Source organism: Gadus morhua, chromosome 8 (genome assembly GCF_902167405.1).
Source record: "Gadus morhua chromosome 8, gadMor3.0, whole genome shotgun sequence".
NCBI classification, from domain to species: domain Eukaryota; kingdom Metazoa; phylum Chordata; class Actinopteri; order Gadiformes; family Gadidae; genus Gadus; species Gadus morhua.
In genome coordinates, this window is record NC_044055.1 from 13,042,667 (window position 1) to 13,069,269 (window position 26,603).

Here is a 26,603-nt window from a genome sequence, read left to right on the forward strand (position 1 = left end):
AGGTTCTGCTTGTGAGCTCATAACATGACGACTCCTTCTGTATCTCAGAGGATCGGGACCGTGTGTTTACGCCATATATGCGGTGGACGTTTCGAATATTCATTGGTTTTGGAAGCCTCATGTAGGCTTTGGTGGTTCAGTGGTAGAATTCTCGCCTGCCACGCGGGAGGCCCGGGTTCGATTCCCGGCCAATGCACGTTACTTTTCAATTCCCTTTTTAGCTCATCTGTCTACTACTTAAAGGAATATTATGCAAGATCTAATTAAAGCAAGCAACTATACCTGTAGATAGCTGTACTGTTTAACTGTTTGACCCTAAAGTGTTAACGTACTATGAGTAAGTCTTGCGGGAATAACTTCACTTGATTTGGTTATGGGGCTACCCGGAACTCGATACCCATGTATTCTCTGCGTTAGACCGTGGTCATCAATAAAGAAGATTCAAACTTACCATTTGGATACCTTATTGACCAAACAACAATACCTAGTTATTTATTTTTATTTTCTTGGGTAGGCTACTTGCATTATCCCAAATGTTTTCTACCATTGCTCATCGCAGTGAAATCCGAACATTTAAAATGAAAACGTCCCCGGCATTTGGTCGGGTCTTATGTTCCGATATCCATACTTCCTAACCTGGTCCTACCATACTCTCTGTGCCTCATTTCATTTGTACAGAGAGTCTAGACCTACTCAATTGACAAACGTTAACAAGGAGGAGCAAGGTACGTTTTATTACTCTGTTTTCTGGGAATAATTGACACAAGCAGAAACCAGAAAACAAGCAGTTTAATCGTTTTGTCAAAAAAACGAAAATCAAAAGTTCAGCTCGTTTATTCATTTCCGTCGGAGGGCGGGTCCTCTTATTGGCTAGTGTGCTTCGTTGCCCTGTGCTCTTCAAAATAAAAGTTCTTCCGTTTGATAATGTCGATAAAAATGACTTATGAAGTTATGATGACTTCAGTGCAGTTGATGTTTAGCCACAGTACACACCACAATACATGCAGAGTAGACCTGAGGGCTTTACTACGACATTGTCCGGCTCTGAGCTTTGCGCTCTGTGCGCGTTCACATCCAAGGAGCTGTGATTTACAAGAAAACGCACTTCCGAATGCGTCTGTCCCCAGCACATTTAATAATAATAATAATAATAATAATAATAATAATAATAATAAATGAAATTTATATAGCGCTTATTATTGTACTCTTAAGACGCTTTACATATTACCCTATCTAAACTATGTAACAGACATATATTAGGAGAGACTAGGATTAAAGGAAAAACAGAGGTTAAACATGAAGAATAAGGTGGGAGTTAGGTGGGGGAGGCTAGTGTAAAAAGGTATGTTTTGAGTGCCAGATTTGAAAGAAGATTTCAAACCAAACGGACGCCCATGCGAATATCCAACGTCCAATATAGAACTAACTTTACCACGCTACTTGAGCGCTACCAGGGTCACGCACACGCAAGAAATGTCACGCCAAAATAAAAAATCCTCGCGTTCATTTTCTGCGGGAGCAGACTAGCAGCTGTAACATCTGCCTACATGCAACGTGATCACGGCAGTATTCTCTGAGCGTTGATTCGCTGAAAACCACGCACCTGATACTAAGTTGCGTTTGAAAAGGTCAGAGAGAGTTCAGACTCAGAGCCTATAGGTTCGGAGTCGGGGCCCACTGATGCGCGTTTGAAAGTTTGGATGACAATTAATCAAGGTAGCCTAAGCAGATAAAGTAGCCTAACAAATCGTTAATATATTGTCTAATACAGTAGCAGCACATGTGGCTGGGGTTTGTGCGCTGCAACCTGCGTTAGCGAGCTTAGAATTGTTCATTTTAAATGGAAACGCTGAATTAAACCCACTACTGATGTTTTGTCAAACCACTGGGAAGAAAGCTTTACATGTACAACCGGAAGGCACATTCTAAATTCTAAGCATTTTATTTATTACTTTACATTGTAGTTACCAGACCGGAGGGGCATCCATGTCCACTCCTCATAGCCTGTTCAAGTCCATTCTAGCGACAGCCTCCCCCACCACAGTGACTCCATCAGAGAGGTAAGAATACTGAATTAATCGAATATCACCTCTCCACTGTTTTCAGGAGCATGGAATTTAACACCTTTCCATGTCAGGAATAGATCACAGGTCCTACATGAAAGGGTTAGAGTAGGCTAACGCTATAGATGATGTTAAATAAAGGGTATGTTGGTTGTTGTAACTGAAAACTAAAGTCCTGTCACATTCAACATAAGGTGAAGATATTCGTTGGATGAGGACTATCGCTATAAGCAGACTAATGGCAGAACGTTGTTCTGCTACTGTCTGACTGAAAAGCGGCATGGCTGCGGTCTACAGTTAGGTCACCATAGGCCTAGTTCTGATCTACAGCTCAACCCAGCTTCTCCCTACTTTGACTGACGTGAGGTCAGCGGCGATTTATTACAATGAAATGACCCTTATGTTCACAATGAAAGCCGGACGCAACGTTTCATGTATAAAATAGCATAGAAACCGTTGGCGAAGATCCATCTAGCTGCTGGTGGAAATCGGATAAGTAATTGATATTGGGAACTCCTCGTTAGTATAGTGGTCAGTATCCCCGCCTGTCACGCGGGAGACCGGGGTTCAATTCCCCGACGGGGAGGAGTTTATTTTAAGACACTAACTAATATTAGCTATTCTATAAATATGTGTTAATATTAGTTATTACTATATGCTACACGTGAACTTCCTAATATCACGCAATTTGATTGGTTCTCTCTGAATAATGGCGAATTTCCCATGATTGAGATCTCAAACTCGGGATATTGTTTTCATCGACAAATCCTGGGTTTTGTTAGCCAAATGTTTTCTGCAGATCTTGTGCGGTGCTTTACCACATATTAGGCATTGGTGGTTCAATGGTAATATTCTCGCCTTCCACAATTCCCGGCCAATGCATCACTGTTTTAATATAGGAGGTGTTAATGGTGACTTATGATGAGACTTTATTTTGTCCAGTAAGTCTCAAAAGGCCCTGAAGGGGCTTATTTTCCAGATAATAACTGCTTATTACACGGCTACTTGGCAAAATTTTTGACTTTTTACAATTACCATTCGTAGTGTTGATCAGCAGAGAAATAGTCCACCAAATACGTTGACGTCGCATAGCAACCAAATACGCTGGGGTTGATAAGTTACCGGACTACTTGCAGAGCAGCGGAGTAGTACCAAAGATGTGAATCAGAGGCCAAACTTTCGACCGACTTTCCTTGGCAGCGGTATTATATGCTTAGCAACGAGCCGGAGGTTGTGAAGGCCCATGCAAGTGAACGGAGCGTTAGACAGCATTGAGAAGAGCCCTGTAATAAGAAAGCATACTGCATTCACCTGAGAAAAAAAATCCTGCTCTGTTCTTATGAATTAACGAGATACCTCAAAATCCTAAGAGAATCTCTCCTCACCTAAGAGCTTTATTTAAGAGAAGCAAATATGTCCCGCCTGTTTCGTTTCTTCCAGATTAATTTTTGTTTGTGTCTGAGACGTTGGGAGATACTCATGTCATTAAGAGTGATGGCATGATATTATGGGCGCATTCACACCAGGAAAGTCCTTAGTTTGATGTCTTTGGTCCGGACCAAAATGCAATGTTTATTTTTTTGGTTTGGTGCGGTTCCTTTTCACATTGCAATATTTCGCACCAGTCCGAGAATCTGTCAACAACGCACGTGTGTGCATAGATCGTTCAATCATTGGACAAGACGGTCGGGGGTGGGTTACACGGGGTAATGCATAAAAAAAAGAGTAAACAAATTATAGAGATTATGGAGATTCAGTGTGCTGCCCTCGTTGTGTTTATACTGATTGGTTTCATACAGTTACAAACATTTGCAGTACTTTTGGAGCATCAGAGGCGTGGCACAACGTCGATTTTATGTTGTTGTGCTATCCGCGGACTCCTCGAACGCCTTCTTGCCCATCCTTTTACTGAATGTATTAAATCCATCGTAATTTTCTTCAATGTTCAGTGTTCAGTGTTCTTCAACATACTTTATATGTTGGCATCTGCCCAAATATCCAAAAGACATTTCGTCTCTTCGCTCCATGTTGAGCCACGACTCATTTTTAACGGGTCTGATAACGTGATGCCGGTCTGATAACGTGACGTTGATCTTTGAATCAACCCGCGCTAATCAAACAATATGTAAATGAATAAACAAGCAGCAATTGGAGTCTGTTGCGTCCAAATAGGCATATTATTTTTAGAACTGGGTCGGACCGGGCGCGGTCGCATTCACATCTCAAGCGAACCGCACCAGGGCTCCTTTGGAAGCGAACCGAGACCACCTCTCCGGCTGGGTCTCGGACCGGCTGTTTGGTCCGCACCAGAGTTCGATGGTTTGTATTCACACCAGGCCAAAAGGTATTTTGGTTTGGATCGAACCAAACAAGGCAGGTGTGGATATGCCTTATAGTTTGTCGACTTGGCGCAACTCAGGACATTGGGGTTCTTCAGACAGAAAGCCTGTTCTGATCTGATGTTCTGATCTGATTTTCTTATCTGATGATGTATCTCCTTAATTCAGAATACTATACAGATACTTTTTCTATACAAAATGTAATCAACATTACACATTACTTGCAGCTCCTCGTTAGTATAGTGGTCAGTATCCCCGCCTGTCACGCGGGAGACCGGGGTTCAATTCCCCGACGGGGAGGTATACCTTTTAACGCACCAACTAATTTTAGCTGCTCTTAAAGGCCCACTATGCAACTTCGGGAATTCCTTCGCTGTTTTCTTGGTTTTGGCACGCACATTTCTCTAACCAGCACCCCCTGCAGCTTTGTAGTAGATATTTTACAACACTGTCGTAACAACTCGTTGACGACCCTTCCCCATGCACTTCTACGCGAGCCATGTGCATTTGTTTTCAAAGAAGCCGGCGAATGCGTGGAGCCATGTCCGAAGTAGATGTTCATAAAGTGTAGGCAAGGTTATACATAAAAGGGTGTATTTGTATTGCAATAAACATAAATCCATCCTTTTTTATAGTTGACGGGGAGAATTTATATCCTAGATTATAATTGTTTTTATCTTAGGTTGAACAGAACAATCAGTGTAAGAGGTTTGGCCAACATAATAATCTAAATAAACAAGAACCTGGATTCGGGGATTCAGTCTGTATCTGGGGGACGAGACAGACGAACAGCAAAACACCCATGGAAACAAAGGTGTTTTTATGGTTGCAACCAAGCAAGCTAGAAACATACAGGGCTCACAACAAAACGGTCGAGAAAACAATTTTTACAGGGCTCACAACAAAATGGTTGAGCAAACACATTTGTACAGAGACTATCAACATCAAGAATACCACGAAGACAAAGGCCACCCAAGGGTACTTTCAATTTCAAAAGCAACACGGCCGAGTCGGCGTCTGATTTGCAGTCTTCTTTTTCTTTCAGTTCACGCTATTCCTGAAAAGCTTGCCCAACGTTTACTCGTGTCTGGCCTCTCTGCCGGTCAGTCTCCCTTTTCTCTTCTTCTGTTCCTCCGACATTGGGCTTCTCTGTCTCTCGGCGGATCTATGATGAATATAACAATCCCTTAGTGACTTGTGTTTATATCGAGCCGGTTCCGTGTTTGGGGGTCTGTGCCGTAAAGCAATTCGTTACTTCGCGAGACCCGAGACTCCCGCGAGAGTGGGCGGCGGGTCGCCGGCAGAAACATATTCCTTTTCTCCGCCAAGATGCGCAAGGGTGAGTCGAAACAACGAACAATCGAACAAAAATGTATAATAGAACCATCGCAATGACTCTTAGCCTGTTATATTAAGGTAAATCAAGCCAAAAAAGTTGCATAGTTCCCCTTTCACTCGTGTCTGATCTCTTTTCTGGTCCATTCTTCTTTTGTTCTGTCGACGGTCGCCTCTTGGGTCCCTTATCAGTCGATTGATCCATGATGAATGCAACAATTGCCTCGCAACTGGCTGTTTATATCTAGCCGGTGCCATGTTTGGGTGTGTGTCTGTGCCGTAAAGCATTTGCGAAACTACAATCTGACTACATTTTCGAGGATACTTCCGCTGCGTCACATCCGGATTGTGTCGGTCCGAACAGAGCAAGTTGCATATGCGCTTTTTCTCTGGAGAGGCGACATGGGTAAATGACACACCCACCAATCGACCAAGAAATGGATGCAGAACCATCAGCATAACTCTCAACCTGCATACTTAATGTAATTTTAGCTAAAAAAGTTGCATAGTGGGCCTTTAAAATATATAATAATAAAAAGAATGTGGCTTACCCTAAACTCAGTTTACTGTCTGTTTGGAGCACAAGTGTATATGTATGATTGCTTTGAGGTTTTGAACCTCAGGGTACTCCAATTCATACGGTTCATCTGCGTCACGTTTTCTGGAACGCCGCCATTTGCATGACCGATCTCGCCAAGTATGGCCGCCCACACCGCTCATCTGAATGTTAGAGAGAGACAGAGATATTATCGATTCTAGGCTCCGATCCTTATTTGTTATCCCTATTTTTTTTTGTCAATTTGTATGCTTGCCTCAAATCAATCTTCGTGACATATATATTTATTTAGTCCACAACCCCTCCCCATACAGTGGAGATATCTTGAAACCGTTCAAGAGCACTGATGCCTACCAATATGCTGTGGCTGGATGGGTGAAGGACGCTAAAGTGAGGCAGTTGGCCACCAATAATCTTTATCTGATAAGGGCAAAGTTAAGTACTATATATTTGTGACTTCTTGTGAACAGTTTGTGGTGGGTTACTATCATTGATGGTTGAAATCAGTCATCAAATCATAGACGATAATTTCGCCGGGGACGCTTAGGACGAGTTTTCTTCAAGATTCATTTTGTACCCACAACAAAACCCGATTTGAATTATTACGGATTATTTTGGACAATGAATGACGTATTAATACCAATACTCTTTGGCTGGGACGATGTCAACATTGGGTATATGGGCCCCGTTTCCCGATATCGATGGATCTTCGCTCGTAAGATGGTTCGAAAGAGGGATCTTTCGAACCATCGATAATTTCTTTGGAGCGTTTCCCGAAACTCCTCTTAACGTGAACGCGCATTCGCTGCACTCAAGACGATTTTAGGATTGTACCTGTCCACTGACATGGTGCTGAAACGGGCTATGACGCAGGGGGAGACGCAGGAATGTCGGAGGAAAATGGGGTTAAAAAGGGTTAAAATATCTCCCCATCAAGGCCAACCGCAGAGTAGCCTACGAAAACAATAGATTGCAATAATATGAATGCTAAAGATATTAAAACACAATTGATTAAGCCTAGGCCGACATATATAGCAGTCCTAATCCTGAGCGCACGATCGGGAGGTGGAAGTTGCGCTTTAGATGCCTTCACAAGTCCAGCGGAGGGCTCAAGTTTTCGCCGGCCAAGTCATGCGCTGTGATATGTGTGACAGCTATGTTGCACAACATTGCAGCTAAGGCTGGGGTAGCTTTGGTTGAACCGGAGGACATTGAGGACGATGACGACGAGGAAGATCGGTGTGAGGACGGCCTCCCTCATAACTACGCGGCTGGTTTTCATGCACGTCGAAGAGTGATTGAGACTTTTTTTTAACCCCCTCCACCCTCCCACATGTCACTAAACATTCCCGTCAACGTGACCAATCCCCACCATATCCCAGCCTTTTGCCTGCTCCTTTGCTTGTTTTTTATAAAAAAAATATAATAATTTATTTTATATATTTTTTATTTTTTTACATTATTTTATGCTACGTTTTATGAGTAGCCTATGTCAGTCTGCACAAATCCCCCCCACTTTCTATCACACATTTTAAGTGCCCTGCCTGCTCAAACATTTCCTGGACTGTCTCTCTCAAACTAAGAACATAATGGCCCACATTAGGCTCAGACGCACGTGATGCACCATTACCAATGTGTTATAATAAAACTTATCCAATACTAGGAATGTCCGCTGGCTACGCCACTGAGGCTATAGTAGGCTAACGAGGCTCTTAGCGTCCTACGAGTACCCTGGAGCACTCGTTAGCTACTCGTGACTCGTGAGCGTTTTTAAGACGTTCGTTACCAAAGATGCTTTCGGGAAACGGTGTGAAAACTGTACGATGCTCTTACGACCAACTCTGCGATCCACTTATGCCGCGGTTCCACTGCAGGGTGCGGAACGGATCGGATCGCAAAGGTGCGGTAGGGAGGGGGTGGCATAGCCCAGCTCAGTTCCGAGGTCGCGTTTCCACTACCGACAGTACCCTTTGTGGTAGGCCGGATGTCGATCGCCGCGGCAGCTACGTAAAACATCGTAAACAACGTCTTCCTCCCCAAGAATGCAGACGAACGTCTTCACCTCCTTGTTCGCCCAAGCAAGCGTTTTACGCAACATGTTAATTGTAAAGAATAATACCTCGAGGCTACTGTTTGTTCGTTTTTATCCCCGCGTCACCTGGAAGTGACGATTCTGTCGACCAATCAACGGAGGTGGGGTGTAGCTAGAATTTCCTGGGACCCTTTCAGGCGTCTCGTCTCGTTTTCGGTACCCGGAGTCCCGAGAACGGGGCCGGAACGGGTACGGCAAAGTCCGGGTCACGCCCACTTTTGGCGGTGGAAACGCGACCCGACCCGCACCTTTGCGATCCGATCCGTTCCGCACCCTGCAGTGGAAACGCGCCATTAGGCTAAAGATGCTTTCGGGAAACGGGGCCCAGAACATAGTGGGTCATATGTCAACGTTTTTTGTATGCATTTTATTCATTAGTAAGCTACATGGATATGCCATCTTTCAGAACCTTTCATAACCTGCACTAAAGAGAATAAAAGAGCGCATCCTCATTGTTTGATTGTGGTCGTAGGTGTTGTTGTTGGTGCTGAGTTACAACTGAAATCAGTGGGTCAGTGGGTGGGATCGGTCGTCAAGATGGCGGCGCAAAGCTACAGTGACGTCACGTGAACCTTATGAATAGTATCCAGCTGCAGCCCCGGAGAACAACACCCTGGCGTGACAGAACACCCAGGCGGGACGGAAGTACTGTGGCTGGACGGAAGTTACTTCCGATTATTATTTTATAGACAGAAAAACTTATTTATCGCTTGAATTAACAGAACAAAGAAATAAAAAAAATATTTTGACAAGTTACTAACCATTTTTATATCTTAAAAATGTTTTTTTAACGTTATTTAGACAAAAACCTCAGGATTTTTTCTTTGCGTTATTAAATTTATTAGACCAAAAAATGAACACAATAAAACAATATTATGACATGTCAGTCAGTCAGTAAGCATTTTTATAGCTTAATTTTTTTTAACGTTATTTAGACAAATAAACTAATTTAGTGTGTAGACAATTATTTAATGCAATTGAGTCTATTATACACTTTACTCATTAAGCAATTGACCATTAGAATTATGTAATTGTTTTAATATGTCTAATAGAATCAAATTTCATTTTTTGTTAAGTATATCATCATCATTTGATATAAATATACATTGAAGAATGTATATCCTGCTAGGATCAACCAACAGGTTCTGTATCCTGTCGATTTTGTTTTGTATCAACATAAGTTATATCATCAAGCATTGGTGGTTCAGTGGTAGAATTCTCGCCTGCCACGCGGGAGGCCCGGGTTCGATTCCCGGCCAATGCAACGTTGTTTTGTAACTGAGGTTCTATTCTTTACTCTTCTGCAGGTTCATCATGGGTTGAATCTTATACCTTTTTCATTATTATATTTAATAATAAGTCGTTTTTACATTGCCAAATATGCCCTTCTTATACCCTTATAGCCGCTATTTTCCCGGCATGGTCGGTGCGTTTAGACTGACCAAGGCAATATACCTACCTGAGTTTGCAATCCAATTTACTCTACCGTACCCTGCACACCTTGGCGGTTTCATTTTCATGTCAATGCAGTAAGACGGCTCCGTGGTTCCAGTGGCGGGACTTGGCTAGAGGTGTTGCTGCGATGTCTCGACAACCGAGACAACGCAGCGATATCAACATGAGTAGTTCTAACTGGAGAGACAGTGAATTCCTCAAGCTGCTGATCATCATGTGAGAGAAGGTGATGCAGTCGCATTAAACGAAGACGGTGAAGAGGGTGCATTAAGACATGTTTGTAGGACGTGTGTGTTAGAGACATATAGAGATAGGACGGAGATTAGGGGATCTTTACTAATGAATACGTACGTCAACTGGTTTTGCTACAATCGTATACCTTAAAGTTCCACAATATTTAAGCTTTTCTTATTGCAATCTGGTCTCCACGACATCAATCGACACCAAAGAGGTCGAGAAGATCCAACGAAGAGCTACGAATCTAGTACCTAACCTCCGATCCCTTCCATATGAAGAACGTCTCTCCAACCTCAAACTACAATCACTGATGCACAGGAGACAACGCGCTGATATGATACAAGTTTACAAGATCATGAATGGCATGGATAGAATTGAGCCCGGGCTCTTCTTCAAACGAGCACAGTCAGAAGATTCACAAGCAGCGGTTTAGGCTCGATGTGCCAGGTATATTCTTCAGCCAAAGAATTGTAGCCGATTTGAACTCCCTCCCTGAGAATGTGTTATTTAGTGATAGTATGAACTGTTGTCAGTCAAGACTGGACCGCTTCTGGCGTATAAGATCCCTTGATTTACCGTTAAGTTGTTATACACTGAATAACAACAGCCGGAAACAACAGTCATCACGAATCCATATTCCTTATATGGTATCAAGGTATTATTTCCACGTTTTAAACGCATAAATGATCGTTACCTGTGTTCTCTCACAGCATTTTATTTCTTACCGATTTATTCTTCTTTAACTCGTGGTATGCTTCAATTGGAGGATTGCGACATTATGGCTCATTATTAAAACCCGCTGCGCTCCATTAACGTAAGATAATTCACCTTCTTACTGACACTAAGATTTTGCACCGCTCCTCGTTAGTATAGTGGTCAGTATCCCCGCCTGTCACGCGGGAGACCGGGGTTCAATTCCCCGACGGGGAGTCACACATCTTTTACAGGAGATTCTCTTTTCTGATTAAAGGCAGAATACCTAGGTTTTTGGCATTCAAATATCTAAAAATACCAGACTTATGTTATAGAATGAATTTTCTATATATGTTTACTTGATATACTTTCATTATCCCAAATGTTTCCAACCATTGCCCATCTCAATGATATACTTGTTAAATGGAAACGTCCCGGGCCTATATGGTGGGTCTTCATGGTACTAACAGTAATAATATTACTAACGACAGTAATCATGGTATAACAACCTTAATAGTACTAATAACAGTAATAATAGTACTAACGACAGTAATAATAGTACTTAAGACAGTAATAATAGTACTAACAGTTACAATTGTAGTAACAGCATTAATCATGGTATTAACAACAGTAATAATAGTATTAACAGTAATGATAGTACTTGCACGTAAATTTGTGAATTTATATTTTGAATGTAAATAAATGCATCGCAAAGCAAACTTTTTACTTAAAGATTTTTTATTTACTGATAGATATTTATAAATGCCTCGTCCTGTGTATAATATCATGGCTTCTGCATTGAATCCCACTCAACTCTTAGAATAATAGAATAAGCAATGCCTTAAAGAAGGCAGTATGGAACCATCTAATATAGGCTATATTATAACAACAATAATGAAACAAGTGTGCAGGCCGTTTGGGTCTGGGAATTCTGCTCACCATCCTGCTCACTATCCTGCTCATTCCTAAATTAAACCATCTCCATCCTGTAAATACTAAGGGTAACCTTCTCCTTGTGTGTTACTATACATACTTTGGATTATAACGACGCTTTTGTGCTAATGCAGTTACAACAGACGTTTGGTCGAAGACCATGAATATGAAAATGACTTCCAATGCAGGAGGTGTTCTAATATACAATCATATATATATATCCCAGAACATTTATTTTCAGTGTTTGATTTAAATCAGAAACAGTGGATTCACAGGCTCTTTAGAACAAAAGCAATTAAGACATTTTCCATTGTCCACTGTTACTTTGAAAGGCCAACTGTGACACACTGACGCAAAAGAACGAAGCCCCTTTCAATATACAGGGTGAAATTTAAAACCGTCGCAAAAAGCCCTTGTCAAGCATTGGTGGTTCAGTGGTAGAATTCTCGCCTGCCACGCGGGAGGCCCGGGTTCGATTCCCGGCCAATGCAACATCGTTTTCGTGCCATTTCCTCCCGGTAGGCACTATACCTACCGGGCAGTAGTGGTTTTTGGTTCTCGAGAACAGCGAAGAGCTGTAGTTCACAAAGCAGCCTCACACAAAACCTAACATTATCATACTTCTTCGAGATTTTTTTTTGTTTTCTTTGCATGAAAAATTATCATTTAAATCCAAAACCAACATATGTGTAATCCAGGGCTTATAAAGATTGGGACCAGAAAATAATTACTTTCTCTCCATTCAAACCCATTCATATTTTTCGATCTCATAGGTCCCATGGGCTCTACCGGAAGGGCTCCACTCTATAGAGTGGTGAAGTCACGCTCCTTCTTTCAGAGGCTTGTGGACCTGAAGCAGCCTGATGTGGAGCTGCCACCTGTGATTGACCCTCTGCTCATTTGGGAACTGTAAGCAGCCTGTCAAAGGGGGACAGGGGTGTCAAAATACCCAACCCTGCACATATCAAACAGGAACACAGACCGAGATTCGGTCTGCAGTATGTGTTTTTTTTTAAAGCAGGACAAACACAGGACACAGCACAACACCGCTGCTGCTGTAACCTCTCTCACTCACTCACTCACTCACTCACTCACTCACTCACTCACTCACTCACTCACTCACTCACTCACTCACTCACTCCTTCACTCACTCACTCCTTCACTCACTCACTCACTCACTCACTCACTCACTCACTCACTCACTCACTCACTCACTCACTCACTCACTCCTTCACTCACTCACTCACTCACTCACTCACTCACTCACTCACTCACTCAATGTTCCTCATACAAGAGTGGCAAAGTCACGCCCCTTTCAGAAAGTATTTATCTTCTGGTCCCAGTCTTTATGCCCCGGATAACACATATGTTGTTTGTGGATTTAAATGATAATTTTTCATGTCAAAAGTTTGACCCTTTATTGTGCAATTGTTAAGTTAAAGGCTGTAGAGAAAAAACACAATGCGAAAGAATACATGTCTCGTATGTGCCGTCACGCTCCCTGCAACTGATGTGGACAAGACCGACAATTTCCCAATCGGCATAACTGAAACTCTCCTCATGCCCAAATTTATAATGGTTTTCACCTCTTTTGATGCTTTTATCGTCCCCTTGGAAAAACCTTACATTAGTTTTCCTTGCATGAAAAATTATCATTTAAATCCACAACAACAAATGTGTAATCCGGGGCTTATAAAGACTGGGACCAGAAAATAATTACTTCCTCTCCATTGAAACCCATTCATATTTTTCGATAGGCCTGCCGTCAGATTTTATTTTTAGTGGCAGTTTGGTAAAATTTTACTCTAAACGTCTCATGCCCACTGCCTCCGTCCGGGCTCTGACGACCCTGGAAAGATCCCCTATCCGTCAGCCACGCCTTCTGACGTCCTTTGACTGACGGTGCAGTGGGCACGAGGCGTACGCCGTCTACCCACTGCACCGTCCGTCAATGGATTGCGGAAGGCGTGGCTGACGGATGGGGGAGTAGTCTTTGCAGAGGCATACGTCAGCTAAGGCGTCATGCCAACTGCACCATCAGTCTTTGATGGTGCACTTTTTGACGGAGCCGAAGGATCCAACGAAACGAACGGATCCACAATGCATTGCACGTCCGTCCCCATTCAAAGTCAGTGGGGATCAGTCAACGGACAGAGGTAGTGGGCACGAGGCGTAACGCCTCGTGCCCACTGCACCGTCAGTCAAAGGACGTGGGAAGGCGTGGCTGACGGATGGGGGAGTAGTCTTGGCAGAGGCATCCGTCAGCCAATCAAATCGCTTCCCGCTAACAACAACAAAGCCGGGTTCTTGCCGCTTCTTCCTGCTTGTTGCGTTGTCATTGCCGTTTTCAATTATCGTCAGAGCCCGAGTCGCGTCACAGTGCTTAAATTTGCATACGCGATCTGATTGGATGACGGATCCGTCGCTGCCGAAAAAGTTTAACGTTTTTCAACTTTTTGACGGAGCCAAAGGCTCCAACGGAACGAACAGATCCACAATGCATCGTGCGTCCGTCCCCATTCAAAGTCAGTGGGGATCAGTCAACGGACGGAGGTAGTGGGCACGAGGCGTTAGCCAAATGAAGGGGATCCGTCCTTTAACGGATGCAGTGGGCAAGAGGGGTTATCGCCACCCAACATAACTGGCCAGCCGCGTAAAGCCGTGGAGAGAAAGAAGAGAGAAAGATAATGCCGCGGATCGGTGTAGTATAACTCTTTGAGCGTCTCCCAGAGGAGGTTGTTAGAATCCCACGATAGCCAAACAAACCAAACCCTTATTAGATTTAGAATATTCTTATATTCTTTCTACAGCATGTATAGATGATCCGAAACAATTCATTCTTTTCAACTATTTTCTGCCTTTTATGTGAACTTTAATCACATTTTGGACAAATGTGGAAATAATTAATCTTTGAGGATAATACGATAATAAGACCTAAAGGATAGATAATTCTACTTTTACTTACTGTTTCTTAAAAAGTTTGAATTGAACTTAATGATAATAAAAACAACAATAATCATTAACAATATTAATATTACACAAATTATGCATGTAACGTACCACAATATGCTTCAAAAAGCAAATAATCCAGAAACAAGTTGTTGCCCTTTAATGAAAGTGTCAGAATCAGGTTTAAAGGGATCTGCTCAGGTAAATTGGTGAATAAAGTTAAGTATAGAAAAATATAGATAAGAGAATCTTAATAATTGTGCAGATAAGGTACTAATCTCCAAATATGATGCAACTGTTTTATGCATGATGGGCCTAATTAGGGAAGCATACAGCATATGAATATAAATGTTTGCTATTATTGTTTAATTTTCCATCACTATTTCTAACCATGTCAAGTAAAGAAAGTCAGTCATGTTTTCATGATATTTTATTGTGCATAAACACGAGCTGATTAATTAAACACACAAAATCAATACTGACATTGAAGATAAATAAAGATAATATGTAAGCAAAGGAACAATAAAAATGTACAGAATATATTTAGTAAATAGTGTAAACATACACAATATTATGAAATGATTAGTCCAGGACTAATAATTTCATTTCAGAAAAGAGGAGTTGAGGAGGACTAATAGTAGACTAAAGAGGCAGAGTTGAGGAGGACTATTAGTCCTCCTCAACTCCTCTTTTCTGAAACCTATCGGTCCCTGTCTGCCTCAAAAAAGTCTGACTGCTGGAACTCCATCCAGGTCAACTCCTTGGCCATGCCCTTGTCCTTGTAAAGGGACAACACTCTGGAGGGGCAGTATATGTATTTCCCTCGGATGTCAGGGAAACAGGCATGGACATGAGGGCTGCCAGGACCCTGCTTCGGTGGCTGGTGACAAAATCTGAACAGGCGACCTGTTGGACGCTGCAGTGCAGACTTTCTCTTTGTCCTCTCTGCCACCTTCTTGCACACTGCACTCCTCTCTTCTACAGCCTCAAGCTCTCTGGCAAGAAAGGGGGAGCCAGCAAAGTCCTCAAAAGACATCCTGAGGTCTTTGAGGCCTTCATCTCCATACATTTGAAAGACCCGTGTGGAGCAGTAGAAGTACTTGACGGCACCTTTTTCTTCTGCTGTGGTTGTTGTTGCTGTTTCTGCAGGATCTCTGTCACGACCTTCTCCACTGTGGCCCGGCTCAGTGACTCCTCCGGGGGAGGGAGCCACAGCTGGAGGGTTGACGGTTGCAGGAGGCAGGGTTGTGACGGGTACACAGACTGTTTGGCTGCCTGTGGTCAAACTCTGCCACAGCTGCTGAGTCTCCAAAACCTTCTCTGTGCTAGTGTTGAGAGAGGAGTTGGTGTTCTTCAGCTTGGCCAGATGCTTTAAATATCTGGAGATATGTTGGCATGTGGTAGGATGAAGGAGGCTGTTGGGATCAATGCACGGCCTCTGCACCGTGGCAGCATATTCTGCATCCACCCTCTTTTAGAATACCCTTGGCTCCATGGTGTTTAGCCAGAAGCCCATTGGTGGCTGCTCTCATGGGGGCCGTCCACCGGCCGTGGTCCAGGACTTGAACCAGGCCTCCCGTCATAATGGGTCCAGTGCGGGCGGCTCGAGGAGAGCAGGATATGGGCAGTGGCGCTACCCCTCGCAGGTCTTGGGAATAAAGCATATGTTTATTATATTGTTTATATTATTATTACAAGCTAATTTTATACAGTAGCCATATGTGAAGTTGTTTTTAACGGTTAACTGTTGTGCATGAGGAATGGTAGGTGGGTAACCTGTATCCATCAAAGAGTGAGACTCTTCTTTGGCTGTGGCAGATGCTGGCATCAGTGGCTGGAAATGGAGGATCGGCACTGCTCCCACTGGGCTGTACTGGGCAGTGCCATCACTGGTCTCCTGAAATACAGCATCAAATATAATGATTGAGTCTGTCAGTCCGTCTGTCAGTGGGTTGGAAATTGACAGTGCGTGATTCATCTGGATTACCTGAGAGTCTGTGCCCGCTTCAGCAGCAGAAATGTCATGCACTTCATCCTGGGCAGAGGAGTGCAGCTGTGTCTCCACGGTTACTCTCAGGTAATCATCTGGATTGCCTGAGAGTCTGTGCCCGCTACAGCAGCAGAAATGTCATGCACTTCATCCTGGGCAGAGGAGTGCAGCTGTGTCTCCACGGTTACAGCAGCAGAGGTGTTGTGCTGTGTCCTGGGTGTGTCCCAGTTTAAAACCACAGGACGACAGCCTGGCTCCACATACTGCAGCCTGAATCTCTCCCCTGTGTCCCTGTTTGATATGTGCAGGGTTGGGTATTTTGTCACCCCTGTCCCCCTTTGACAGGCTGCGTTCAGTTCCCAAATGAGCAGAGGGTCAAACACAGCTGGCAGCTCCACATCAGGCTGCTTCAGGTCCAAAAGCCTCTGAAAGAAGGGGGGTGACTTCGCCACTCTATAGAGTGGAGCCCTTCCGGTAGAGCCCATGGGACCTATGAGATCGAAAAATATGAATAGGTTTCAATGGAGAGAAAATAATTATTTTCTGGTCCCAATCTTTATATGCCCTGGATTACACATAAATTGTTTTTGGATTAAATGATACTTTTTCATGCAAAGAAAACAAAAAAAAATTCTCCAAGAAGTTTGATAATGTTAGGTTTTGTGTGAGGCTGCTTTGTGAACTACAGCTCTTCGCCGTTCTCGACGCGAACGATATACGTCACCACCCGCACTTGGAACTCCGGTACAAACATGGTGACCTCTCTGCTCCACTTCACCGCTTTTTTCCAAGGGGAGGATAAAAGCATCGAAAGAGGTGAAAACCATTATTAGTCGGGGCATCTGGAGAGTTTCAGTTTCGCCGATGGGGAGATTGTCGGTCTTGTCCGCGCCATTCGCAGGGAGCGTGACGTCACGAGACGTGTAGTCTTTCTCATTGTGTTTTCTCTACAGCCTTTAACTGAACAATTGCACAATAAACGGTCAAACTCTTGACACGAAAAATTATAATTTAAATCCACAAAAAAGATATCTGTAATCCGGGGCATATAAAGACTGGGACCAGAAGATAATTACTTTCTCTCCATTGAAACCATGGGCTCTACCGGAAAGGGCTTGACCTCACCACTCAATACCCAGGTGCATACCTTCGAGCAACAATTATCTTGTCCAGATCTAAATAAAGCTACTGTAGGCCACATCGGTTCTAGGAATGAAAGTCTCCAGCGTCCGTGTCATATGCTCTCTGGGGCCTGTCGCTCATGCAGTCTTCCGGCAGCTCAGGAACATTCCCTGCACGGGCTCATGTCGCCATTCCAAGAAATCTGCCACGCAAAACCCGTCACTAATGGCAGTGAATAATAGGACTCCTACAGCAGCCCCCCAGACAGACCAGTACCGGGACTGGGTGCAGAACAGTACCGGGACTTAGTGCAGACCAGTATCGGGACTTGGTGCAGACCAGGACCAGGACTGGGTGCAGACCAGGTGGCATTGCGGGCAGATGTTGGTGTTCTCCGAGCCGCTTGGCGCCTCGTGGTATGAACCATGACCGGTCTGCGCAGTAATGAAGGTCGATCTCTGGGATATAGTTCACCCCAACGCTCTCTTACAGAAACCCAGTCTGAAATCAGAACGAAAAATACTACTGCTCGGTAGGTCAAGTGCCTACCGGGAGGAAATGGCACGAAACAGACGTTGCATTGGCCGGGAATCGTACCCGGGCCTCCCGCGCGGGAGCCGAAAATGGTTGAGCTTAACTTCCTTAACTTTCCCCATTCATTCTCAATGGTAGTTCTTAACAGTACGGATGTAATATATTTCCGGTCACTGGTGGACATTTGGCGCTGTCCCGAGTTTCCGTTATTTAGGTTAGGTTATTACAATGGTCTTACCTGTCAACAACACTTATCGCGGACCTTCATATAGCATAGGCTTACACTTTTTAGCTTGATGGTAAAACGCGACGCTGCTTCAAAACTGAAATGCTACGTAGGAGAATAGATAGTATTCTCGATCGTCAATACTATATATATATAGAGAATATATAGTATTGACGATCGATTTGATGTACAGTTAGTAGTCATATGCAACGTTAACGTTGTATATCAATCTACTTTTGGTCTGATATTTGCTGTGTATAGTGCTACCAATGTATGTCTTTTAATGTTTGAGCCAATTTAACTTACTGTCTATTATTATTATCAGACATCACATCAATCAATGACATGGTGTCATTAATTATTAGTATTATCATCTGTTTTGTTATGTTTAATTATTTTTTCTTCTCTCCTACTATTTTTCTCCATCTTTCTAGCAGCCTTTACACCCCTTAAATTGTGTGCAGCTCCTGCAACTCACAGACACAAAGTAGTGTTTATTTCAGCCAGCATGAAGGTAAAGGTTATTTTCCCGGGAAAGGTCAAGGTTTCTTTCCGGAGAGGGCCGACTGGGTATTTGAGGCAAGACCCATCAGTCGAGGCTAAGAGGATTAAAGACCACCCTGACCTCCAGGACAAGTCAGCGGCCCAGAATGAAGACCGGGTGAAAGACAATGCCAGGTTTGTCGTATTCATGAGAGGGGGGGGGGTATATCAGACAAGCAGGAGGTGCTTGGGGAGTATGTCCTGCAGTTTGGGAAATACAAGGGAAAGTTATTCCGGTGGCTTGCAGAGAATGATGTAGGGTACGTAACATACCTCATCAAGAAGGTCAGGGAGGAGGAGAGAGCAGGCCAGTTTAAGCCAGATGGTCCCAAGAAGGACAGCTTTTTGTCACTCCTGCAGTACAGCTACAGCTTCCAGGAGATCAAGGACCTGCTGCTGTATCTGGACAGTCCGGTAGAAACACCACCAGCTAAGGATGACGAAGACAACCTAGTTGGTTTTGGGGTTCACACGAAGAGGACGTGGAGGGATGTTTGGAAGCGGAGAGACGATGGATTTTCTGCGTTCATCCTGCGAGAGCAGTGTACGCCAGGCAGCAAAATGTTTAGGCTCCAGGACTACCTGAAGAGGCAGAGTGCTTCTGAGGGACGTGCATCCTCAGGGCATGCAACATCGGCCTCTCATTGCCCAGGTGTGTTGAAAATACAAGTCACCATATTTAGTCAAATTAGAATGTTGTGTGTGAACTCACTTATCTTTGCCTTTGTTCTAGCTTTCACAGAAATGGAGGATGATGATGAGTTGGCGAGGATGATGCTCTCTATATCCCCATCCAAACTCCAAGGTCAGCTGTGCAAGGCAACCTGATAAAAATAAAAAAATGTATATTTATCATGTCTATATTCATTTTTGTCCTAATACACATCCAGATGAATGTGAACTTTTGTTTGTTTGCATTTTCTCAATTAAGCGGAGGATGGAGTTGAGGAATGGGAGAGAATGATGCCAGCCACACCTATTCCAGGCCATCTTGGTGAGAAACACACACACACACACACACACACACACACACACACACACACACACACACACACACACACACACACACACACACACACACACACACACACACACACACACACACACACACACACACACACACACACACACAGTCAAGTTATATTGCTGTTTAATGTATTGTAAAATGATACATGCTTGTTATCTAACATTATTTTCTGCACTGTGCAATCAGGTTCCCAAGTTTATGGAGTCCCTGTGGTCAAAGGTTTTATTCTTACTACAGTACTACTGATTGTCCGGACATGAATTCGGATGATGTGTTCCACATTTATTTGTTGGTTAAGCCACGTTCTGGCCTGTTTGTTACGCCATGTTCCGGCCTCTTTTAATGCCTCGTAGTATGAATACACACAGAGATGATAATACTAATAATACATTTTTTCTCTGTCCCCTATTCTTCTTCCTCTCCCTCCACTACTCTCCATTACTCCAGCATCCTCTGCCCTGTCTAGAGTACCTGCTCTGTCTACGGCATCCAGGTCCTCTTCCGCCCTTCCTGAAGCACCTGCTCTGTCGGCGGCGTCGAGGTCGTCTACAGCACCCTCAACATCATATCCACCTCCTGCAGCACCCTCGGCACCTTGTTCACCTGATCCACCACTCCCAAGGTACGACCAGGATGTGATTCGTTGGAACTGCTCTCACCATCAGAGTATCTGGATGAAGATTGAGATGGAGCCCTTGGGGCTTTGGCCAGGTCCTCGAACGGTGAGACATCCAATGAATATAATCTCCTTGTGGCGTTACCCACCTCAGCCTGAGCTTATTGACAGTGTTTACGAACTACCGTCGCCCAACTATTTCCAGCTCCATCCATTTTTTATATGGAAGCCAGAGCACACCATCATGGAGCGAGTGAAGAACAACTACACTCTGCCCTGTCTCTATAGCTGTGGAAGTCCTTTCGTAGTGTCATCAGGAGTTGGGCGACCCCGTGTCATTATCGGCTTGGGTGGCCAGTATTACATCCTGGCGTCACGGCTCTGTTGCAAAGGATGCAACAAGTTCTGGCACGCAGACAAGCCTCAATGGTTGGACATGTTGCCGAGCCGATTCACCAAGATCTTACCAGCTTTCCTTACCTTTAAAAAGGCAATTTGTAAGACTGTGATGGATGAGCTGCGGCACTCTGGAAAGTCTCCCAATGACATGGCCAACCAGTTGAATGAGGCTCCCCACCTCAAGTATGAGCGGGCACACTTGGCATACCTGGCAAGTGTGAAGAACGTGCTGGATGGAGAGAGTGGACTGTATGGACAGTGAACCATCACAGGGGCAATGAGAGCAACATCAACTCCTGCTCCATTTGGTGGGTATGTGGATGGGTGGCACGGAGTGATGTTATCGGGGCATTACCTGGTCGAGTGCCTAATTCAGGAGTTCCCCAGACAGGAAGACACCCTTGTTCTCCTCCTCCAAGGCACATTTGGTCAGGCCTTGAGAGCTGACCACACCAGGAAGGTGGCTCGGAAAGTGGTTCTTGCCTCAAGCACCATGTCATCATATGCTGTGATGAATGAAAATTGGATGATCCTGTCCTGGGTTATGCTTCAGACAGAGGGGGACAGATCCTTGGAACCCATGTACGAGGGGCTGTCTTGCCGTCGCAACTACGCAGACATCCCCAAAGCCCAATACCAGTGGGTTGACAGGTAAAAACTAATCACCACCTTCCCCTTTTCACTTATTTACTGTTATTGCAACTTGAATAAAACACAGTGCATCTTAAACATTATTCTCTCTGTGTGTGCAGGGACTGCTGTGCAGCCTTCAGGGTTTGATTTAGTGGCTGAGGCTACTTCAGGGCCCCTCAACAACACCTGTGTATCCCGCAGCAAGTTCAACAGCGACATTGACATCAAGCTGGACCTGTTTCATTGCATGCGCCGCCTCTCCAGAGTGTGTGTCAGAGCACCATCCACTGCACAGCTCTTTCTGCAAGTTCCTTTCTGCAGCTTTCACTATCGTGGACCAGACAGACCTGCAGAAACTTAAACAGGCATACGTCTTCTGCGGTGTTGTGCCTGCTAATCCCGCCAAACAGCACACCAAAGAGCACTGTCGCACCAGGGTACCTGGTCCCTGAGAGCTGCTGGAGAGAGTCGAGCGCGTTCTGCAGCGATTCCATTTGGAGAATGATCCCGATGGTATGCCACTGTTTAAGCCGTCAATGTTGACGGTGTGGAGGATTCAGCGTTTTCACATCCTCAGAGGCTGCTTGAGCGACCCAGAGGTTGCAGAGGGAATCCTTTACAGATATGGCGGAACAGTGCAGCTCAACCATGTCAAGGGAGACGGAGCTACTGTGCCCCTGTGGATCCCTGTGAGAGGTACATCACAGCAGCAGGGGTTCCATTTCCATCAGGCAAAATGGGTGACGGGTAACAAGGTCTCCACAGAACTCTTCCAAGCTTAGGGCATGATTGGTGTGGCTCAGTGGAATTTCAAGCGCTTTGTGGACCTGAAGTTGCCTGATGTGATGCTGCCTGCAGTCTTTGATCCAGTACTGATGATGGAGCTGAATAAGCTCTCTGAAGTGCTGACAGGTCATGCCAAGTACCCTGCCTTGCGTGTTTCACACACTGACACAGGAGAAAGGTTTGGACTCCAGTATCTAGAACCTGGCTGTCGTCCTGTCCCGCTGGACTGCAGCAAGCACAAGACCCAGAAGGTTCCTGTTGCAGGAGAGAGAGAGCACCACTCCTCAGAACCGTCTCTTCTCAGTGAGACATTCACTGAAGACCCATCTGAGGAGACGAGGGAGGAAGACTGTGCTCTGGTATGTTCTACATAATAATGAAACATTATGTATTAAGTGTGAGTGGATGTATAATGTGCATATTATTTTGACTAATGTAAATTGTTGATTACCCTATGTTTCAGGATGACCTCTTTGGTGTGGCTTCCCTTGGCTCACATGCAGTGGCCCAACCCTCACAGCCATTCAAAGTTCTAGGTAATTCCATTGAATTCTTTCCCCCTTAAAAATACTTTTATTTATTTGATGTACAGTAAACTTGTTAAAATGGAAATGACACTCTCACTCTCTCTATCTATCTCTCTCTTTCAGTTCTCCCAGTCCCAGTGATGCCACCGATGCCCATGTCTGCCTCTCCACGTGCTGCACGCACAGGTCCAGTCAAGGCAGGCGGCCTACTTTTTGTCCTGGACCATTCCCGGTGGACACAGCCAATGAGGGATGCCATCGACGGCCTTCTGGCAAAGCACCATGACCAGAAAGACCTCCTCGCCAAGGTGGATGCAGAGTATGCTACCCTTGTGCTTGCTGCCTCCAGAGATTCGAACAACTTGTTACATCCGACCACCAAACAGCACATCTCACGGTATGTGAAACACCAGGCCAAGCTGATGAACACAAGTTTGTGTCTGAACACCGGTCCAGAGAAACTCCTTGAGACACAAGAGCTGTGGCATCATCTCACAGAGGGTAGTGAAACTGTTTGTGTCCCGGTGGTAACCCTCCCACCTGCACCTGTGAATCCGCCCAGCAGTAAGTCGCAAGAGCCCTCTCTCACAAAGGCTGAAATGGAAAACCTGGTCAAAGAGCTTGTGCAAAAGCAGGAAAAGCAGCAGCAGCAGCAGCAACAACAGCAGCCTGTGCCAAAAAAAAGTAGGAACTGTCTTGCATGTGGCCCGCCTAATTCCCGTTACCTTGGTGATGGCTGCTCCATTCACTTCTTTTACCAGGCAGGAAAGGTAAAGTACTTTAACTGCTCTACAAAGATGCATCGGACCTATGTAGCAGAAGGCCTTAATGATCCCCTGCATGGAATTTCTTGACTTTGCTGCCTTTTTTCAAGAGAGAGCTGGAGGCAGCAAAGCAGCGGTCTGCTGAGTCCAGGCAGGTAACAGAAGAGCGGGGAAAGAGAAAGGCCATGGAGCAGCTTCCCACTGGTCGCCTGTGTAGGTTCTGCCACAAACCTATAAAACAAGGCCCAGGCGGTCGGCATACACACACTGGGTTCCCTGGTGTGACCGGGAAATACGTGTACTGTCCTTCAAAAGTTTTTCACCTGTATCAGTCAGAGGGGATGACTTCGGAGATGTCTTGGGAGGAGTTCTGTCAGTCTCCCTTTTATGAGACTGAAAAGAAGAGGTGGGTGGCAGAAAAGGGAAGGTGATTGGTCCGTTTGGAACACTTATAGTTATTCAATTTGGTTCATCTTTTATTTTTTTTATTTTGTTATGGGTATTTTCTGATCAGATGCTGGAAATGCACTACTTTAAAGGTCTACCTTAATTAAAGTTAATTTCTATGTCATTTTTGTTATTCATTCAGTTCATTTTATCTTAGCTATTTAAATTACGCTGTTTAGTGTGTGTGTGCTTATTTTGAAATAAAACCAGTTTAATCCAACCCTTGAAACTTGACTCTTGGTGTATTTATTAGTTAATTATATTAGCTGATTTCCACTGGTTTAGGTTTTAACTCTCTTAGGGGTATACTATTCCTCAAACTTATTTCAACTACTCAAGCCTTCACTGTTATTTCTCACAACAAGTGTACACAGATTGATATAAGCACTTCAATGCCTTATATAAGCACTTAAAGGCCTCATTGATTTAAGTTAAATGTTTTATTTGTGTAAAAAACATCTCTAGCTAAACATTCCCATTTTCACTTCAACCGGGATTCAAACCAGAGCTTTTTTATATACGCACACATTTTCTTTCTCTCTTCTGATTTGCTAGTCAGCGTTCTATGGCTATGAAAATTCTAACTATGCACCAATCAGCGTGGGCACCTCCCTCATTTCCCACGGTATCGTGTCTATATAACGCGGTGTATACCGTCGCTCATTCTCCGTTTTCTTTCAGCACTTGTGCTTATCAGCTAGAATTGAGAACACTACAAAGTAAGAGGAAGATGACTTCAGCACGGATCTCCCAAGCCGGTGGCAGCGGCTTGGGCGAGGATGCGGACAAACTGCCATTTTCAGGGCCACCTGAGAGCGCTCCTGGAGCTAGGTCCTTTTCAGGACTCCTATGCGCCTCCTGTCCCGCCTCCTTGGCACCGTGTGACGGGCCCTTGGAGTGTTTTCGGCGCCGACCACGCCGCGGCTGCTATGGCGGCCTCCATCTCCTGTGTCGCCTGCCGGGAGCTGCCCGAAGAGGGGATCCTCTCCAGGCATCTCTTATTTTCCCCTGCGGTGGACCTGGATGACGCCATCGACCTGTTCAGGGCCGGCCCTGACGACAACGATGGCATCATCGACGCCAACGACGACGTCTTCGGCGACTCGGCGTCCGGTTTTTCCTTCTCCCGGGTTTCAACCGCCACCGCCGTGCAACACGAGAGACCGCGCCGGATGGCCGATATCTTCGGGGAGATCATGAAAGACAATCATTTCCGTGCTTGGATACGTTTCGTCCAGGCAAAGAGAAGCAACTTCGCTGCCTCCTCTTTGACGAGACGCACGGTGTTGTGTGAAAAAAATCTTCACACCGGACAGCTACAACCAAGGAGATCTGCTGGAATTGCGCCTGGGATTATCGCAAATGGAGCTGTGCCATCTGTGCACACAAGTCAGTCTACCAGTACCAGCAACATCTGGCGGGAGTGAGTCTAGCACTAGCAGAGAATCTGCGCGCCGAAAACGGGAGCTTTGCACAGTAAGTCTTATAATACCTATACTATAAAAAATGTTCCATCGAAATGTAGCCGCCGCACTGCATGTACATTTTCTATATATATTCTTTTTTCTTGACGTTATAATGGATTAGCCTTGGCATTGCTTTTGTTGACAGTAATGATGATAGTGAAGTTAGCACCATGAAGGCAGGGGAGCCCACCTAGCTGCCGTCAGCTTATAGCCTAGCTAATCTAGTTTATTTTTTAATAATGTGATTGTTAAATCAACTATCTATAGTTTCTGTAGGCTTTTCAAATATTTTTGGTCTGTTGATATCAAATTTTGGATAATGGTGGCGATTCTAGTTGAGTTTAACGTTTCATGCGATGTTGGGGCAGCTCAGCCCCATACATATTACATATTAAAGGCCCACTATGCAACTTCGGGAATTTCTTCGCTGTTTTCTTGGTTTTGGCATGCACATTTCTCTACACAGCGCCCCCTACAGCTTCTTGGTAGATATTTTACAACACTGTCGTAACAACTCGTTGACGACCCTTCCCCATGCACTTCTACGCGAGCCATGTGCATTTGTTTTCAAAGAAGCCGGCGAATGCGTGGAGCCATGTCCGAAGTAAATGTTCATAAAGTGTAGGCAAGGTTATACATTTTTAAAATGGTGTATTTGTATTGCAATAAACATAAAGCCATCCTTTTTATAGTTGACGGGGAGAATTTATATCCTAGATTATAATTGTTTTATCTTAGGTTGAACAGAACAATCAGTGTGAGAGTGTTGGCCAACGTGGTAATCTAAATAAACAAGAACCTGGATTCGGGGATTCAGTCTGTATCTGGGGGACGAGACAGACGAACAGCAAAACACCAATGGAAACAAAGG

The 26,603-nt window shown here is 44.5% G+C and overlaps 1 protein-coding gene and 6 non-coding genes across 7 annotated transcripts; all 7 read left to right on the plus strand.

The window, feature by feature from the left end:
- The first annotated feature begins 125 nt into the window (after positions 1-125).
- Positions 126-196, plus strand: trnag-gcc (transfer RNA glycine (anticodon GCC)). The gene has a single exon. It is a non-coding gene; the product is annotated as a tRNA-Gly (tRNA).
- Positions 197-2,577: 2,381 nt separating this feature from the next.
- Positions 2,578-2,649, plus strand: trnad-guc (transfer RNA aspartic acid (anticodon GUC)). The gene has a single exon. It is a non-coding gene; the product is annotated as a tRNA-Asp (tRNA).
- A 1,981-nt stretch (positions 2,650-4,630) lies between these two features.
- trnad-guc (transfer RNA aspartic acid (anticodon GUC)) lies at positions 4,631-4,702 on the plus strand. Its single transcript has one exon. It is a non-coding gene; the product is annotated as a tRNA-Asp (tRNA).
- A 4,876-nt stretch (positions 4,703-9,578) lies between these two features.
- trnag-gcc (transfer RNA glycine (anticodon GCC)) lies at positions 9,579-9,649 on the plus strand. The gene has a single exon. It is a non-coding gene; the product is annotated as a tRNA-Gly (tRNA).
- Positions 9,650-10,935: 1,286 nt separating this feature from the next.
- On the plus strand, positions 10,936-11,007 carry trnad-guc (transfer RNA aspartic acid (anticodon GUC)). Its single transcript has one exon. It is a non-coding gene; the product is annotated as a tRNA-Asp (tRNA).
- A 1,116-nt stretch (positions 11,008-12,123) lies between these two features.
- trnag-gcc (transfer RNA glycine (anticodon GCC)) lies at positions 12,124-12,194 on the plus strand. The gene has a single exon. It is a non-coding gene; the product is annotated as a tRNA-Gly (tRNA).
- Positions 12,195-18,906: 6,712 nt separating this feature from the next.
- Positions 18,907-24,495, plus strand: LOC115549233 (uncharacterized). The gene is made up of 6 exons (XM_030364332.1): positions 18,907-19,719; positions 19,801-19,872; positions 19,999-21,760; positions 21,862-22,887; positions 22,992-23,064; positions 23,179-24,495. Exons 4-6 carry the CDS (start codon positions 22,528-22,530, stop codon positions 23,907-23,909), a joined length of 1,164 nt encoding a protein of 387 aa, XP_030220192.1. The 5' UTR covers positions 18,907-19,719; positions 19,801-19,872; positions 19,999-21,760; positions 21,862-22,527; the 3' UTR covers positions 23,910-24,495.
- Positions 24,496-26,603: the final 2,108 nt, after the last annotated feature.

Coding starts and splice junctions, on each gene's coding strand:
- LOC115549233 (XM_030364332.1), top strand. CDS start 22,528: ATGATTGGTGTGGCTCAGTGGAATTTCAAGCGCTTTGTGGACCTGAAG. Junction 22,888..22,991: donor GGGAGGAAGACTGTGCTCTG/GTATGTTCTACA, acceptor CCTATGTTTCAG/GATGACCTCTTTGGTGTGGC. Junction 23,065..23,178: donor ACAGCCATTCAAAGTTCTAG/GTAATTCCATTG, acceptor TCTCTCTTTCAG/TTCTCCCAGTCCCAGTGATG.